Source organism: Labrus mixtus, chromosome 10 (genome assembly GCF_963584025.1).
Source record: "Labrus mixtus chromosome 10, fLabMix1.1, whole genome shotgun sequence".
Lineage (NCBI taxonomy): Eukaryota > Metazoa > Chordata > Actinopteri > Labriformes > Labridae > Labrus > Labrus mixtus.
In genome coordinates, this window is record NC_083621.1 from 10,139,873 (window position 1) to 10,158,412 (window position 18,540).

The window sequence follows — 18,540 nt, forward strand, 5'->3', positions numbered from 1 at the left end:
GGATTTTTCTCTGCATTCCTGACTGTCCGTTGTAGTTCTTCTACTGAGACATGTCCAAATGTCATGCATTACAAACTGCTCTGTAAATTATTTACTGCAGTTCAGCAAACTTGAATCTTTCAGCTCGCCCTAACTGAATGCCCATCAATCTTTGACTACGACTGTACCACAGTAAGCCAAGTGTGACCTGAAGGTGGGGAACTGTTTGCCTGGCATTCATCACATAGATGAACTTGGGATTTGTAAAACTTGAAAGCTGTTTGAGTATTTATTTTTTTTACTTTCAAATGGAGGGGAAGGCTAATGATAAAATCAACTATGGGTGTGATACTGCTTAGTCAGCCAATGGATCCTCCTCCTAGAAATATTTTAGTAAAGTTTATTTGGTGGAAATATAATTTGTCACTGCTTAACATCTTTTTTACTCACACACTGAATTATTCCTCATCTAAGGAAATAAACACTGGAGAATAAATTGAGAGTATGCGGCATGCATTGACACAAAGTTGGAAAGTTGGCAGGCATTTAAACGACATGATGTTACGCCCTCCTTTACAGAAGGTGGCGGTATGCACCTTTAAGTAGTTTGCGATCCGCCAATAAATCCAGAGAAGAAGAAGATTTTTTTTTTTTTTTCCCCTCCTGGGGAACTCGTCAAGGAAAAATGGCGGATTCGTGTGTTGTCCAATAGTTGATGAACGTTGGATGGATTTAAAGATTACATGTTTAACATCACATGTCAGGTGTGGACGGACTGTGTTTAGATACGTCACTCATCTCCATTGAAGCGGGAGTTCTCCTCGCGCCGCAGGTGAGCAGCGCGTTCTCCTCACAGACGATGTGCCCGCCATGTGTAAAATGCTTCCTCTTTCTGTCTCCCCCTTTCACATATACAGTTCCGTTTTGTTATTACAAAGGGGTCGCAGTCACGCAAAAGGTGGCTGTAGCAGGAACGTGGAAGATTTTGGTTCTCATTCCCAGAGAGAAACATTTGATTCTAGTTATTAACACACCGGAGGTAGCTCATGTTTGATAAGCTACCTGCGGAAACGTCCTGACGATACCGACTGAAAATATCACATTAATTCATCATGACCAGGCGAGTAACCTGCTGATGTGTTTACACATTAAAACCACAGCTGAATGGTAATTCATCTCAGCACTCTTCTTTGTTTTTTTGAATAATATATCCACTGTGTGTGTGTGTCATTGAATCGTAAGACACAACAAAACCTCTCTTTTGGCACTGCATGCTGAGGTTGTGGGATATTAAGATGTATACAAGAGAAAACCTCAGTCTCTCTCACCCAGAAAAAGGGGATTTAACACCATAGTTTTTTTTTTTGTGATCAACTTTTTAATTTCCTTTTTTTTATAACAGAGTTACAACAATCATTAAAAATACAGACAAAAAGCATAACATAAACCCTGTGGCGTTCCCTCCCTCCCCACCCCATAGGTCTCTATTATAAATAAATACTGTGTGCAGGGAAAACAGATTCCAGAGCAGAGATAAAAAAATAATAATAATAATAATATAGCGCTTACAGCAGTTTGTTAATTATTTCTAGCATCGATTCCCATGCTGAGATGGTGACAGCTGCAGCACCATGCACTATTTCCACTGACAGCTCCACACCAATGATGTCAGTATATGTGTTAATCCACTTTTTGTGACTGCGTGTGGGGGTTTCCAGCGTAAAGCTAACATCTTTTTGGCTGCAGTGATGCCTGTTAAAAGAACACGCGTAACACCATTTAACACCATTGTTTTGCAAAGTGATTCTACTCCAGCAATGGCATATCTTTCTTTCTAACGTTGAACCCTAACCAGATTTTTTTTTTTAATCTCTCTACAGGTGTACAGTCACTGGGAAGCTTAAGGACAGCTCCGGCATTTTCTGAAAAGGACATCTGCCAGCCATATTCAAAGATGTCGGACTATCTGATGAAAGAATTCAGGGCCCTTCTCAGTACAACCATGGAGTCGGTCCTGAGAAGGGCTATGTTTGAAATAATGAAGGTCTTTGAGAACAGCATCCACGACCATCAGCTGGAGCTGGCACAGAAAGGAGAAGAGATTGTTCAACTTAAAGTGAAGTTGCAGAGAGCGGAGATCAAACTGAGAGATAATGGGTGTGCGGGCGATGAAAGAGCTGAGATGAATAATACTACAAGTGAAGTACGAATTAAGCCTGAGGATCCTCTGAATGCCTCTGCACAAACCTCTGTTGTTTCTGAGATTGATTTTGAAGGTAAAGTGTCCACATGGGGTAAATATCTATAAAACCTATTGAAAAAATGTTTGTTAGAAAGCTCAGTCTGCGTTGTTTGTTTAATAACCAGAGTTGATATACACTCTGTTTATTACTGTACGTAATAGTGTTAATCATTTAATTTAATTTTTCACCTACTCAGAATTTCTAAACTAATGTAACTTTGAAAAATATGTTCTTGTACCAATACCTCACTGATTGAAATATATCAATAACACTGGTTTTGTATGATGTTTCTTGAGAAAAATAACTTAAAAAGGATACTTTTTAAATTCAACAAGTAATTCTGAAGTGAGATAGCATTGCACCCTCTATTTATCCTCTGGTACAGTAACCAGTATCATGACTTGTTCATATGATGGCAGGGGACAGCAAGCTGTGTGCAGACCAGATTAAATGATGATCTTTTGCAGCATTATCATGTTGGGTGCTCTTGTATTCTTCTGTGCAGTACCTGATGACTGGTGTGCTCCTTTGGGCTGCGAGACCGTGACAAAGCAAGAAGAGGGGGGTTGTCCCAGTGTGAGACTGCGCCAGCTGTCTATTCCTCTTTGGCACGTTCCAATTAAGCAGGAGGTGTGTAACAGTGGGAGAAATATGGATGTGCTGGCATTCCAACTTAGCATCATACAGCTGACAGACTGCCATTTGAAGGCAGAATACTTGTGTTCCTGAAACGCCTTAGCATGCAGCTTAAGATGACTCTTCACTGTCCGTTTGAACTCGGGCTGTAGATATATAATCCCACTCTATAATCCCATTTGAATTTGTATGCTTTATCATTTTTAACATTAGTGTATATTCAAATTTTTAAATGCTAAAATTTAGTAGGCTACTATTCATCCTATACAACTAAAGTCAATTTTACTAGTTACTACGGAAAACCTTGCGCCCTGCATGTCATTTTCTTTATCATGAAGAATAATGTTCACTTGGATGTATGCATTGCCCATAGTACGGAGATCAGAATAGTGTTAAAAATTTACACCGATGTAATGGAAATATGTGCAGAACTTCTAGTGCATAATTTTACAGGAAGGGCTGAAGCAGTGATTTGCTCAATATATGAACCAAGTCCAGACATGTCAGGTTTTTGCTTAAGCATGCATCAAATGTATTTTATTCTCTGCAGTGTTGGGGATGTAATCCATAGCTTCTGTATTTTTTAGATGGCTAGCCATGACATTGACTCCCACCCACAAACAAAAGGTCTCAGAAGATCAAAGAGAGGTGAGCGTGGCTCCTGCTAATTCACACTTTCTTCTTTTTCTTTTTTTTTCCAAAAATGTTCCATAATGTTCTGTACATTTTAATTCACAGGTAGTAACTGCATGATTGCCTGGGCTTCATTTGTAAACATGAACATTGTCTTTACCCAGTTGTAAAGTCAATTCAAAGGCTGTCATGTTATGTCATCCCAAATTGAAAGAGCTGGTGTACAAAGTGTTTCCATCTGAACTTACACTGGTTGTGTCTTTACTCAGATACTTTCATTTTAGTTGCCCAGGTAGTTAGTTTTCCATATCTGAGATGACTTCCTCTGTCATTCTAACAGAACACAGGTTATGGTTGAATCTTCTTTTACTTCTGTGTGGAGTGGCTGACAAAAACTAACTGAACATTTTGGGTACCCTGGCAGCTATTTTGTACTGGGAAAGCATCTTTCTAACTCCCATTGGACAAGTAGAGGGAGTAAAGGATCGGGCCACACCTTTCTTAATACATTTTACAGCTTGATGTTTGGTGACGTCACTAGGAAACCGTGGCATATCACTTCTGGGAAAGTTTTTAGCATTTGCAAACCCAGCGAGGCGCAGCTGATAACAGAAGTACTCACATTCCAAAGTGGCCTCTCTCAAATGAATGTCTGCCTTGATAATCAAGCTGACATTATGTGTGAATGTCACATGTATGTTTACAGGCAGTTTGTAGAGACTGCATGCACAGCTTGTATTAATAGACTTATGAGCCTGTAATCTCAGCTGATATCAGACAGATTGTTGTTGTAAAAATGACAATTTAAATGCTTGAAATCTCACATTCCTGAATTTGATTGTTGCACAAGCGCAAATTGATCTGGGCCAATTCTTCATGTACTGAAATCTCATCATGTTCCTCAAGAACTTTAGTTTTACTTTATTTAGCACATAGCAAACAAAGCTACATTTTAAAGACACTTCATGGCAACGCGTGTTAATGTTTAGAATATTAGGGGTTAAATGCCAGTGGCAACAAGTTCTATTTTCTTCATTGTATTGACATCTAACCTTACATCACTGTCAAAGTCAAGCACAGCACTACTCATGTGCTTCATAACCTCATGACGAATCATTGCTCAGAAGGGATGAAGGATATATGAGAGAGAGCTGCAATATTACACTTTTAATTTGTATTTCTTTTACTCAGTTATGCAGAAAACCCCCTCTCATTTTTATTTATTCCAGCTAAATACATGTTCTACAAGTAAGACTTTTGTTACATTGTCTTTATTTCTCCTCGTCATTTTCACATGTTTATAGTTAATGTTTATGCCTTTTTTTTTTTCTCCTACAGATTCCTCATTAAACGACAAGAACAATCAAACCTTGGGCAATAATTTGCTAAGGCGTGACCAAGGAGTTCGGCGTACTAGAGTAAGCGAAGACGTCAACGTACCGCTGCAAGAAAATACTCGAGCGGTTGTTAAAGTTACCAAAAAAAGAGGAAGAAAACCAAAGCCGCAAGAAACTACATCAAAGAGGAAAAGCGAGGATAAGGAAATTGCGGTAATTAAGTCTAAGCCTGCAGGAAAAGAGACTGTAGTAGAGGAAGGTAAAGCAATGTACAGCTGCAAGTATTGTAAGAAGGCATTTGATTCACCCTTTGGCCGAAATGTGCATGCACGGTTTCACAAGTGGTGCAAGGGTTGCAAAACAGTGTTTGCCTCTCCGAGTGCACTCAAGTATCACAAACCAAATTGTGCTAAATTCCAGAAAATGATGGCAAAAAAAGCACAGTCTTCTGTCGCTCAAGACCCTGAGTTGAGCAATAAAGAATCCCCACCAATCAAGAAAACGGTGATAACTAAGAAAGAGGGCGCAGCCTCCACTTCAAACCACAGTGATTCCTCTGGGGAGAAAGATCAAGCCATCAAACAGTACTCCTGTTTACATTGTAATGCAAAGTTCAAATGGCATTTCAAGCTCCAGGAGCACATGCGTATTCATACTGGTGAAAAGCCATTCACTTGCAGCATTTGCTCAAGGAAATTCCGAGTAAACCAGTTCCTTAAACTCCACATGGCGAGACTCCACAAAATGGAAGTGAATTCTGAGGACTTAAACGTGGACCTTTCATGGACTAAGCCTGTCGAGGCCACTGAGGAATCGATTTCTCCAAGAAAAGAATCAAGTGTACCAACCAACCACGTTACTGTCGAGAGAAAACCCAAGGTTAAAGGGACGGGTGCTTACGGGAGTCGTGGCTGGGAAGCATGTGGCACGCACAACCCCAACGGTTACACCTGCAACGTGTGTCTGCAGGTGAAAAAAAACAAATATCTGTTGATAGAACACTACCGCATCCACACAGGAGAGAAGCCCTTCAAGTGTGTCAAGTGTCACAAAAGGTTTCGTTTTCGGGGACAGCTCTCCACGCACCAAAAATCGTGTACTCAGTCAAGTAACCAGTGTAACAAGTGTGGGGAGAAATTCTCAGGAAAAGAAATGTACGATAAGCATATGTTGAAAGTTCACAAGTATCGATCTCACTGCTGTAAGAGTTGTGGGAAAAAGTACACAACTGCAAAACGCCTCAAGAGCCATGTAAAGCGTTTACATTAGTAAAGGACTTCCACAGTTAATCTACTTTGTCAAGACACTTCACCACAATATCGAGGAAATCATGTAAGACCACTACGACAACAAATTTGACTGCACTTATGTCTTTCTCTTTTTTTTAAGGACAGCTAACATGATATAGACAAAATTACAAAATCTCTACTTGTTAAAATCTGTAAAAGGTAAACTTTCAAATTCTTCATCGTGGTTTTTGTATTGAGTTCAAGTTAATGTCAAATTGTCCCCAAGATTTTGTCTACTTTTTTTTGATTTGTATACAGTTTGAGCCACTTGGAAAGAGTTTACCATTTTGTTTTCCTTCAGCCAAGTTAGGTGTACAGGTTTTTAGCAGAATTTGAGGTGCTGTGCCTGGTTGTGGAGTCAGATTTGTGGTACCAGCTTTGTAGTGTTGACTTTTTGCTACACAATTTGTAAATAGCTGCCAAGTAAAATCTCTATTGTAACATCATGATAACTGAAAACATCCAAAGTTTTTTTGCTTTTTTTTTTATCTAATGCTTTGAGTTTTTTTTTATATTTATTAGTTTTAACTGCTCAAAACCGATCTGAAATAGATCTGCCTGACCAAAATAGAAGAGATTTTACTAACGAGTTTACTTTTTTCTGTTACAGTTATGTTGCTAGATTAACATTTTTACCATTACAATAAAACCTGCAATACATACCTTGACTTCTTTTTTTTAAAATTACAGCAATGTGTTTATAATGTTGTAAAAATGTATATTAGATTATTACAAATCATTAAAAATGTAAGTCTATGAAACAAACAGGCAGGCTTACATTTTTAATGATTTGTAATAATCTAACATCAATTTTGGTTTGTTCATACAACATAAAGTTTCTTTTGGAACCGAATGCTTTTGCCTCGTTATCGCGAGACTTGCATTGCTCACATTCCCAGATGCCAACCAGCAAGCAGCAGGACGACTGGGCGCCGCAGTTATGAATGTAACTCAAGTATTTAATGTAATTAATGATGTCAGAGAGTAACTGTCCGAGATTCGTACTCTGGCTTTCATGCTCTGGCTTTTACCGACCGATATATTTGGCTGTTAACGTTAATTTACCCAGGTAGCTCGATGGGCTAGCAGCTACAGGCTACGCCTCATTGGTTGTTCTGTTTACATGTTAGCTCACTTTGCTCACATTACTCGCGGTAATGTTTACGAACACGTCACGATAAGATGTATTACATGCGAATTGCTGCGATATGTGTCTAATGCAAATGTCCAAGAAAGCGTGGCAGCATCTTAAAGCAGTTATTGAATGCCACAGCAGAGGATTTTCAGGAGTAACCACGTCGTCCTTCATCTGCCACTACAGGAAAACATTGGTGTAAATCCAATTTTTTTTTTTGCGATTAAAACGCCGTCATAGAGGACAATGGAGTGTGTAAGGAGTGCTTTCCACGCACAGCTGGCCACTGTCATGGATTCACTGCTGGCAGCTGCTGTGTGTGAGATCGCCAAGATCTTTGAGAGCAGCCTGATTGAACAGCAGGCGGAGCTTGCTCAAAAGACACAAGAGATCTCCATCCTCAGAGGCAAGCTGCAGAAGGTGGAGAGGAGGCCGAAGGTGAAGGGTGGAGGCGGCGAGGAGGGGGATTTGTCATCAGGTGACAAGGAGGGAAGCTCCAGACAACAGAGCCTAACAACATCAGGTAACGTAGATTATTTGTTCATGTTCAACCTTGTAAATATTACCATGATTTTCCCTTTTTGTCAGTAATTCTGTATCGTGTTGAACTTCACTGACCACCTATACTTCTTTCTTGCGTAGGACTTAATATGGGAAAGGATTCATCCTCTCATTCAGACCCAGTAAATGGACTCAGACAGAGCCTCAGTATGCTGAAAGAGGAGGTCACAGGCCAGGATGGAGCTTCAGTCAAAAATGAGGTCAGAACATGTCCCTGCCTCTCTCCTTGATTCAAACTTGGCTGAAGTAAAGCTTTAATGGTTTCTGAATTACTACCCTGAAGTGACATTTGCACAATGCATTGCTTTTGACATATCTGTGTTCTTACTGATTTGTCCGTCTCTACATCTTCTTAGCGAGCTGGATCACGGCCTAACCTTGAGTCTGTTGCAGTTCAAGCACCTGAGGGTGGCCTTTCTGCTGTGGATCAGAGGCTGATAGATACCCTGCAAGCCAAGGCCAAATGTAAGAGATGTCACTACAAACCTTTTCTGCTATTCACTATTTAGTTGTTCAAATTCAAAAACAAGATGACCCATAACTTTTTTTAATGTAAGGGTATCTAATTAAAATTGTTGAAATGAAAGTTCATCTAATTAAAGTTGTTGAGATCATCTGTAAAAGTTAATCACCACCCCACTATTTTGCAGTGTCTCAATGGAAGCAGGGCAGTCAAAGCACAGACCACCGACCCCTTGAGGATCAAGTATCCACCCCTTTTCTCTCCATCTCTCAAAGTGGACGATGCTCCCCAGGGACTGACCCAGACCTAGCTCAACCAGGGGAGTGGTTGCCAGGGCTTGACACCTCTCGAGGTGGTCTGGAGAGTATGCAGGCAGACGGAACCAGCTGCTCCGGTACAGCCGGCAGCAGCAGCGCTGGCACAGACGCACACGGCTACAGGCCTGGTTTCGGCTCTGATGAGACCAGCAACGAGGATGATGAACGCTCTTTTCCCTTCATGGACCAGGAACCTGAGAACCATAACTCCAATCAGACGTCAGTGCAGGGTCCAGGTGTGGTGATAAGAGGGGCACGGCAGGTTCAACCACAAACACCTTCTAGCGAATCATCATGGAGACCAAGAGAAGACACAGGAGGTAGATGCCCCATCAGTCACACTCGGCGGGTCACAACTTTTGCCAATAGAGACCCTCTTCGATCACAGTCCAATTCACAGCTGCTCACACTACGACACGCAAACACTCTGAGTCACCCTGCAGCTCTTAGCGGGGGGAATGGGCGACCCTACACCTGTCCGTATTGTACCAAGTGTTTCACCTACCCCTCCCACCAGCGCAGACACCTTTTACGCCACACAGGAGTCCGACTGCATCCCTGTCAGTTTTGTGAAAAGAGCTTCCTCACTCCCTCCGAGCTTACTGTTCACACCCGCACACACACGGGAGAGCGGCCTTTCGGCTGCGCTCAGTGCGGTAAACGCTTTGCCCGCAGCGGAAACTTGAGAGCCCACCAACGGGACGTTCACATGGGGAAGAGACCGTTTGCGTGCACAGAGTGTGGAAAGAGATTTGCGCACAGGGGGAACCTGAGAGTGCACAATCACAGAGTCCATCAAGGTGATCCCTATTACATAGACGATCAGCAGGAGCCCGACCTGGGCCAGAATCCCATCTGAAGGATTGAAAATGATTGGCCTGCACTTATTAAGTTTGCTAAATACACCCTCAGAAGTTTTTTCAGGATTGCCTTTTATGTCACACAGAAACTCATTGCAGAACACGCAAGTGAGTAATTGAAGGTTTTGCTTTCATTTTTTTGTTGGTAAATTAAAAAGTTGTTTTGGTGCAATATTGTACCACCATTAGTGTGTTATATTAATGAGATACATGGTCAAAGGACATTTAAATTGAGTTGTTTAATTTATATTCAAATTCAGTTCATTGCCACTAAGTAAGCACACCTTGTATTTATCCCAAAAATAAGAAATATTGTCTTATTTTTCTCAAGGATGACCTCATGTGCACAATGTGTTTTCCTAACCGATTTAAGTTATTTTTGTCTTTTTTTTTTTTATAAAGTTAAGAAACAACATATTAAAGACAGTATAGTTTGTATTAGATTTAGACACGTGGCATGCAGAGGTAGGATAGCTCGACTCTCACGTCACTATGTGGGCAATTCTCTTCAAACTTTCGTTCTGTGTTGTAAAATGGAAAAATGTTGATGCTACAAGTCCATAACTATGTCGTAACAGACGAGCTGTGCTTTTATTTACATCCTCTTTTTGCAAAGTGAAATAAAATGATGTACATGTGTGCAAAAATAAAATCTCATCTGACTGACCCATCAATGCAATGTACCCCATTATGTTTGGCATCACTCTTAACCAAACACCAGGGGGCACTGTCAACTAACAGCATGCATAGAAATGCTTTGGACAGAATTGTTAATGTATTTTTGATAGTGTCACTCTCAGCTTGTTTTACCGGGTGCCCTATATTGTCAGATCTTTTTTTTTTTTTACTGATGTTTGCACTTGTGTCATCATGGCAAATTTCTCATTGCCATGGTCTGTAAGCCTGTGCTTAGCAAAATCAAATACATAGCAATTGGTTTGCTGTGTTGGAAATCCACTGACCTTGCCTGAGTTTGTGTTGTGTCTGTTAGTAACAAGGAGTTAGTTACAATAACATGTTAAGCTCTGTTACTGTATGTGCTCATTGTTTTAATGAAAGAACTGAAGCGTCAAATAAGATTAGAATATGTTTTCAATCATCAACACAAAGACCTGTGAGAAATAAATGCTGAAAGCTGAAGTATTGCCGTTAAGAGACATTTGTCTCTCACTCTCACTTTCATGCACGGTCTAATCTGCTGAGCAGGTTTTGCCAAGCTGTGTATACCCCAGGCTGATGAATCCTTGTGTTTTGTATTTCAAACTAAAAGATAACATTGTGTGTAGTGACCTCCCCTCCCCCCAAGGGTCACCTGTGTGTCTCTCCCTGTGGGGGAGTTATAGAAATATATTAAGAGCACACAACTGAAGGCCAACCCTGCATTGGCTCTAATACCAAACTCTGTGTGTGTGTGTGTGTGTCTGTCTGTCTGTCTGTCTGTCTGTCTGGGAGAGAGTGAGAGAACTACTGTAAATGTGAGAGGCTTGAATCCCCACTGAGAAAATCTGCAGGCTTTTGCAGCCCATTTGGGTGAATGTACTGTCTGAGTACTGTATTTATGCACGGATGAAAGTGTTGGGTCAGATAAAAAAAACCAAATCTATATGCAGATTATCCCAAAATAGGTTTTTGTGTGTGTATTCACAGGCAATGGTCCAATAGGCTTTACAGAATTGACTTATTTTATATTTGGTTATATGTAATCTTCTTTCTGTTGTAAGCAGCTTTTTTTTTTCCCAGGAGGAGAAAGGAAAATGAGCAGTTGACCTGGCTGGGAGGACTGTGCACAGCAATGCCTTAAATACAGTGTAGATGCTTAACGGTATGTAAAAAAAAAAAAAAGTTTAATCAATCTTTTGCCCTCTTGCACAGGGTAACACAAGACCACCACACATGATTCGTCTGGTGATTTGACTAGGTGTGTTAGACTCACATTCTTATAATAATAACAGCATCCCTTTTCAGAACTAAAATGTATCAGCCGTTGTTTATCACCAGGCCACAGTGTTATCATTGTGTCCTCTAGCAGGTATCAGACTATCAATTGTGCTTTACTTTTTATGTCATCAAATGTCTGTTTCTTTCTCTTAGCCCTGAGGCTTTAAAATACCAGAAAAAACACACATACTGAACCTCCTGCCATCTCCAACTCTGCTGCCTATAGAGTCTTTCCATCACCGTCCCATAATCCTCCAAATGTATCCCCCTGACACCCCTCTTTTCCAAAACATGTCATACAGAAAGAGGGGAGATTTTATCCAGACTCACCTGGAGACCTAAGAGTAATCAGTCAGATCATACTTCTATGTTTTTATACCCATCCACCTCTCTGACTTGATCTTTTTCACTTTTAAGCGTGCCCTATGTGTGTTTTTCTCATGATCGTTACGGTTGTATTTATTTGTCTACATCTACCAGCTTCTTTTTCTGTGTGTGTACTTGTGTGTCTGTGCTATAAGGAGTTTAGTGTCGCCCCGAGGCGGCTCATAATCTACACAGTCCCACCACTCCCCAGGGTCCGTGGTTTCATGCGGGTAGCCATTACTGTAGTGAAACCTCCCTTTAGGGGATTACACTGCTGCCTTTGCTCATGGCACTGAGTTGATCCATCGTCTGCTGACTATATTTAAGCACTCACTTAATGTGCTAATAGTGTTAGACTGGAGAGATGCTGCAGAGCTTTTAACTTTCATCTTCTTAAGCTCTTTGTCTGTTGGAAATGCTGATTTCATGGCTGCCGGCTTAAATTCAATCGTAATCAGTCACAATTACAAATGATAAAGTGATTTTGTGGATGAAGTGGATTTTGTGTGTACATGTTTGCATGTGTGTGGGTAGTGGTCAGAGTGCCCCAGTCACTGCATTGAATTGAGACTGGGTTTTTTTTTTTTACATTTTGGGGGTCACAAAGCGTGATGGAGTGATGGAGTGGGACTATATTATATTCCATTTTCAGAGTTCCTGGGTTTCCTGTGTGTGTTTATGTGTGTGAGTGTGTCTGCACAAATTAGTGTGTGTTCTCCAAAAGCCCACCCTTGGGTTGCTAAGCAACCCTGGCTGTGTCTGGAAGTTAGAGTGGGGGTGGGATGGGAGAGAAGCACCAGGTCAACAGAGACACACACTCACAAGCATTGCTGCATCTGATTGGACACTTCGGTGCTTCTGATGAATGATGCTGATCGTTATCATGTCGGCTGGATGAAATGTGTTTGAATCTCAAAATAGGGGAATGTATTTATCTGTGTCATATTGTACCAGAGATTCTACTTCTTACAATTAGTATCTTGAATCTAATGCTACGTGTATTTTGGCTAATCATTTTGAAATGTTATTTTGTCTATTTGTCCACATGATCAAACATTGGGTAAACTTAATTTTAAACCCTTAAAAGTCAGCCTACATTGAAAGCCAAAAGGTTTTCTTGCGTATTATCTAAAGAGATATTTGGGTCGATACCTTCTTTAGAATATAACCTTATTTTTTTATCACAATTAAAATGTCAGCATCTTGATCAATATTATTTTTATAGCCACATGGACGGTTTGGTAAGATTGCTTTGACTTTACCAAAGAGTGTTTCTTTTTGTCTTATGTTGAGTTGTCAACATGACTGTTTTAATTTAAAAAAAAAAAAATCATCAAAACATTAATCATCAATTTAAGAGCTTGAAATCTTTTTGGAATTTTCTGTTTTATCCTTAAGTTTTCAACAGATAACCCAGACTACAGCAATCAGGACACATGTTTTCCTCAACCAATGAAAGACTTAGATAACTTGGATGTCTAGTTTAAATGTAAATCACTAATGCAAGATTTTCCAACAGTGTTCTCTTCTCACCATCTCTCTTGAGGAAGATTATGTGGGGACACAATGCAGCTCAGGTTTAGCCCAGGAGGACACATGGGACACTGTGGATGGTGGGTGGTCATGCTCCAATGTCACCAAGGTAACAGGACCAGTCCAAGGCCAAGCCTTCACGGCTGAATGGCACAGTCACCATGGGGGACCTGAGACTGCTTTCAGGGTCAGACATGATAGGTTAACAAGGACAAGCTGAACTGGATTTACTGCATAAAGACAAACCTGCTGCATGCCTGGTTTTGTTCACTTGGTGTAATCAGCTGTTCATCACTATCTGTAGGCCTATATGTTCACTTTTCTCTGTTGTACTTTTCTGGGAGCACTTTATTTTATTATATGATTTTAACAAACAAAGAAATCCCAAAAATATAAAAGTGTTACACCTATTTTTTTCCTGAATTAATATTGTGTTCTTTGGTCTAAAATTTTTTTAAAAATCGATGGGTTTGGTACTTTTGTGGAAAATGACTTGTGGCTAGCACATAACCATCATCCACCTCCACCAACCACCTGCTTGGTGGAGGTTTTTAACAAGTCACAGCATGTTGCTTTGTTCCTTCACTCTGTAAATACAATGTTTACGTCTATTCTCATTCTCTTTTTTTAACAATGATTTCTTCCTAGCAGACAGTTTTCCTTTAACAAGCTGAACACTGTAGCCTACACTGTCATCAAATGTGCTAGCTGGCGTAGACGTCTCACCTTTTTATGGACCGGGGAAGACGAGCCAGAACTAAGATATATTAATAATTTAGCTAATTTTAGCTAGGCAACACATTAGCCGTGTGTATCACAAACACAAACTTTTGAGCTGAACTTCTACAATATGTTAAATGCTAATCACAAAAGTCACACATGAAGTTGTTCATTAGGTTACCAGTCAAATGCAAGTTCCCGAAATGAACGGAAGGGGGATGAACCTGAAGGGGTTCATTTATCATTTTAGACCCTCTACAGTTAATGTGGTTCGATCTGGACCTCTTTATTATTGCTGGAAGCATTATTGATGGTTTATTATGAAAACGTGTCGTCTTGGTATGGTGGCCCAATTACAAGGTTGTTATAGCCTTGCATTTTTATAGACCTCTCATGTCCTATGTATTTAATTGGTTTAGCTACAAAACAAAATATTACAGCCTTCAGACAATTTATGCAATCTATCATTTTTATCGAAATAAGTCAAGTCGTTGTTTTACTTTATCGTGTCCAAAACCTGTTAAATTGCAAGTAGTGAACAAAGGCACCAAACCAAAAGTCATTGCATTTACACTGAGAGTGATATAACCATAGATATAACAGACTAAAAGAAGCATATGAACATATTTGAGAAGTTTGAATCAGCTATTTTTTTTGGTGGTTCTTTCTTCATAAATTACTTAAATTCTTAATTTATTATGAAATTGAAAGATTAATTGTTTTAATAGACTAACGCCTTTGCCTTTAAACTACACAGCCCTACAAAATCATTAGGCCTATAAATGACTCCAAATGTGTTTTTTTTTAGTCCATTTATAGCTATAAATGTGGTTAGAAGTATACTGAAAACAATTAAACATTCTTAGCCTTTCCCCCCACCTCTTCTCTCTGTTTTGGTTTTGGCAAAAGGGTCACATCTTACACAGTCAGGACCCTCAGTAGCTAAACACCAAACCTTAAGGGTTTATAGATTTAACCAGTGGGTGGCATATGGTTGGGGTGAATGGGTGGAGAGCTGCAGGTCGAACAGTGGCTATATGGGAAACAGTGGGTGGGCCTGGGGGAGCTTTGTGGTGGATGTTAGGCTGGTGGGGGGCAGTTAGTAGGGCAGATATGGCAGTGTTGTGTGGAGCCTTGCCCATCATTGGTAAGAAGTGGATAAGGGGCAGATGATGCTGGCAGTCTTGGGGTAAGTCTGATAACCAGCTCTTCTTGTTCCCTGCTGTGGGGGGGTTCAAAGCCTGGTGGCAGACAGCCAGCACCAGTGATGGCACCAACTGTCAGTGGCAGACACCCCCCTCCCTCTCTCTCCCTCTCTCTCCCTCTGCTGCCACACCGAATGAAGCGTCTCTATGTGTTGTGGAGTGTGAATTTAAGTATTTCTCTTACAGTCAGTTGTCACCTTTGATTTCTTGTAGGCTCGGAGACACGATGGAAATGTTTATCTCATTCAAAAGAATGTTTTATTATACTGCTATTTGCAGTCACCTACCATATCAACAATGCTTCACATTGTTTGTTTAACATTGTTGATATCAACCTTGTGCAATTTTTCTGTAAAGAAGCGAACAAAAATTATACTGTACACATAAATGATTACTACTTTGTTTCTTATTTTTTTTGCATTTTTTTGTCCTCTATCATTTGATTTCTTTTGTCCATAACTTGGAGCTGCTGTAACAAATGCATTCCTCCCAATGGGGTATAAATAAAGTCTGTCTTATCTGATCTTTTTCTTATCTCTAAGATAAGATAAGACTTATCTTATCTTGTTTTCTTTATAACAGAATGATCTCTGTATTGGCGTGTAGCCTGAGAATCAAAATAATGATTTGATTGTCTTGAAAAGCAGAAATGCACACCTCTTATCGTTAGACTGAATCATAATTCTTAATAAAATCCCTACTATCAATAAGACTCATACATAAATGAATAATTTAAAAAAAATCCAGATGTGTCTCAAGTTTGTTCATGTGTTCATGAATTTGGTCGTGCTGTTCTCTTAAATGTGTAAAATAGACTTGGATTAAATAGTAAATAATATAGTTTCAGAAAAATTTGAATACTTAAACATCTTTAAAAAGTGAACTGTAGTTGGATGAGAACATCAGAACCTTCTGATATCTTTTCTATAATATGAAAGCTGGAGGAGACTGTTATCTTAGCTCAGCTCTACTTGATAAGATAATATCATGATGTTAAACAACTTTAGTTTGATAAACAGTAATTGAATTCACCAACAGCCCTACATTATATGAAATGAAAATAAATCTCTACGTAATATGAACTGTTTTACTGAGTGTGTGTGTGTTCCGTGCTAATTGAATTATGACTCGAGGTGAATCCTCTAGTCGTCACTGTTTTGGTTCGTAGCACTCAGTCAAGTAAAACACTCCTCTTCTCATCCTCTCTCCTTCTCTCGCGGCTTTCTTTCCCATCAGTGCCTTATAAGACCCTTCCGCTTGAGCTGCCCACTCCTCTGTCCCTCACTGCTTCTTCATCAGGTCTAATCACCTGCAGTCAGTGGTGGTCAGGCACATCTCAGCTTTTTGATGATTGGCTGCACAGAGAAGTGGGCGGGTCCTGCTCTGATGCATCTCGCACGTACCAGCGCAGCAGGACAGATCCTCTCTCTCTCTCTCTCTCTCTCTCTCTCTCTCTCTCTCTCTCTCACACTCTCCCTCCCCCTCTCTCTACCTCTCACTCTGGCTTTCATACAGACGCCAGAGCGCAGGCTGCTGCAGAACGCAAAGCCAGCAGGATTTTCCCTCCTTGCTCTGGATGAGCCGAGAAACCAAAGAGACAGTAACCCACCGAGAAGGACAGAGAGGTTATTCATGGAGGATCCACCGAGGAGTACCTGACCCAAAAGCTGCAGAGTGTGTAGGTGAGTGCGTATATTTGCCTCGCTGCTTATGTGTGTGTGTCCATGCTTGTGTGAGTTTACTGCAGAAGCAGCAGCAGCACTGCAGATACATCAACCAGGGGCTCTGCTCATCCCTCTCCACCCTCCCCCCACTCTCCTCCTTCTCCTCCTAATCTCCTCTCCTCTCTTCTTTTGGAGCATCCATTAAAAACTAGAGACGTTACCCATGACACAGAGAACAGGGTCTTGTATGTTGTGTGTGTTTGTGAGAGAGAAGAATTGCTCTGGCCACACCTGGACTTAGCAGCTGCGGAGTGGATTTTTTTCTTCCTCCCTCACAGGGGACGTGTCAGCGCTCTTATAATGAAAAACCAAACTCGCTTGGTATTTTTCCAACTTATTTATAATAAACATCCTCCTGCAGGTCATCATCTTGCTCTCTGAAACAGTTCTGTGGACTCTTTAAGTGCACCAGCCCCTCCTCCGGGACCGGCCCACTCCCTCCTTGCCTGCCCCTCATCCACATTTAAAGGATAGGATGGACGGCTCTACGCGCCTGTGCTGAGGAGGCATCAGCGAGCAGCATTATGGGCTCTTGGCTGGCCAGCATCCCAACCACCACCCCCTCCACCGCCGATCTGCCACCACCACGCTGCCCCACCGGAACGGGCGCTCTCCCCAGCCCTGCTGATGGGCGAAGACACTGACGCCAACCCGACGCTCAACCACCGCGGCTTCCTCCCCGACCACAACTATGTGACTGAAGGTAAGAAGATCACAAAAGGAGGCTGTATGGTTCTGTATTTTCATAAGCAGGTTTTAAAGTCTGCCCTTGTCCTTGTATGTACTATGAGTTATAGTTCTGGCATGTGAGTGGAAGTGTGTATATGCTTAGTTAGCCTGTTAGATTAAACAAGCTCAGGAAAGCTCCTAATCTTATTTAAGCTCTGTGTTGTTCAGACAGCAACAAGAACTAGGGAGTACAATCCTCCTCTCTGCTAAATTGAACTGTATTAGGCAAGTTTTCATCTCTTGAATCCCTCCTCTTGTACTGTTTTTTTTTTCTTATATCATTTAATCTTCCAGGACTGTTCTGTTTTTTTTTTTTTTTTTGCTTTTGTAATCACTTTGCTGTCTTGTGTAACACAGCTTTTTGTTACACTGCAGGGAATAATTGATCTGACCTGGGTCTGAAAGCGTGTATATATATATATATATATATATATGTGTCTGTTTGTGTCTGTATGTCAGAGACAGACAATGGGAGAAAGGTATTTTTCTCTGTGTCGATATCAAGAAGAAGACGCCAGAAATATAGTCGCAAACAGGAACTCTCTTTTGCATTGCCCTTTTGAATAGAACAGGTGCAGGATTCATATTATATTTATAGAGTATCACATCTGACAAGGGGGTATCTTAAAAAGTCCAGCACACACGTTATAAAAAAGGTATTCTCTTTGGTTTGTGTTCTATAACAGGTGGATTATGACCCTGGATAACCTCCCCTCCTGCTAATCTCAATAACACCACTAATCTCACCTGCACACGAGCATCCCTGTCAGTCTGTCCTCAATCTGTTTCTTGGACTCAGCTCATTGTTTGCCACGCCTCTGTGGATTATCATGTGGGGGTCATGAACGTGTTTTGAGCTCATTTGGGATCCT

The 18,540-nt window shown here is 40.8% G+C and overlaps 4 protein-coding genes across 6 annotated transcripts in view; 3 read left to right on the forward strand and 1 right to left on the reverse strand.

The window, feature by feature from the left end:
- Nucleotides 1-18,540, reverse strand: part of selenoh (selenoprotein H) — a 291,866-nt gene that overhangs the window by 141,024 nt on the left and 132,302 nt on the right. The gene's annotated exons all lie outside the window — the stretch shown is intronic.
- On the forward strand, nt 637-6,774 carry LOC132981914 (zinc finger protein 26-like). Its single transcript, XM_061048045.1, has 5 exons — nt 637-811; nt 1,860-2,255; nt 2,728-2,852; nt 3,446-3,506; nt 4,830-6,774. Exons 2-5 carry the CDS (start codon nt 1,934-1,936, stop codon nt 6,095-6,097), a joined length of 1,776 nt encoding a protein of 591 aa, XP_060904028.1. The 5' UTR covers nt 637-811; nt 1,860-1,933; the 3' UTR covers nt 6,098-6,774.
- On the forward strand, nt 7,003-10,593 carry LOC132981915 (zinc finger and SCAN domain-containing protein 5B-like). Its single transcript, XM_061048046.1, has 4 exons — nt 7,003-7,775; nt 7,895-8,013; nt 8,170-8,278; nt 8,464-10,593. The coding sequence occupies exons 1-4, from the start codon at nt 7,499-7,501 to the stop codon at nt 9,450-9,452; spliced, it is 1,494 nt and encodes a 497-aa protein (XP_060904029.1). The 5' UTR covers nt 7,003-7,498; the 3' UTR covers nt 9,453-10,593.
- Nucleotides 16,674-18,540, forward strand: part of LOC132981923 (serine/threonine-protein phosphatase 2A 55 kDa regulatory subunit B gamma isoform) — a 28,109-nt gene continuing 26,242 nt past the window's right edge. Inside the window, exons 1-2 of one of the 3 annotated variants that reach the window (XM_061048059.1) lie at nt 16,674-16,897; nt 17,301-17,642. In XM_061048059.1, the coding sequence (XP_060904042.1) occupies nt 17,567-17,642 (76 nt within the window). In that variant the 5' untranslated portion in view covers nt 16,674-16,897; nt 17,301-17,566. The remainder of the gene's footprint in view (nt 16,898-17,300; nt 17,643-18,540) is intronic. The other 2 variants (XM_061048056.1, XM_061048057.1) reach the window with 2 other exon arrangements.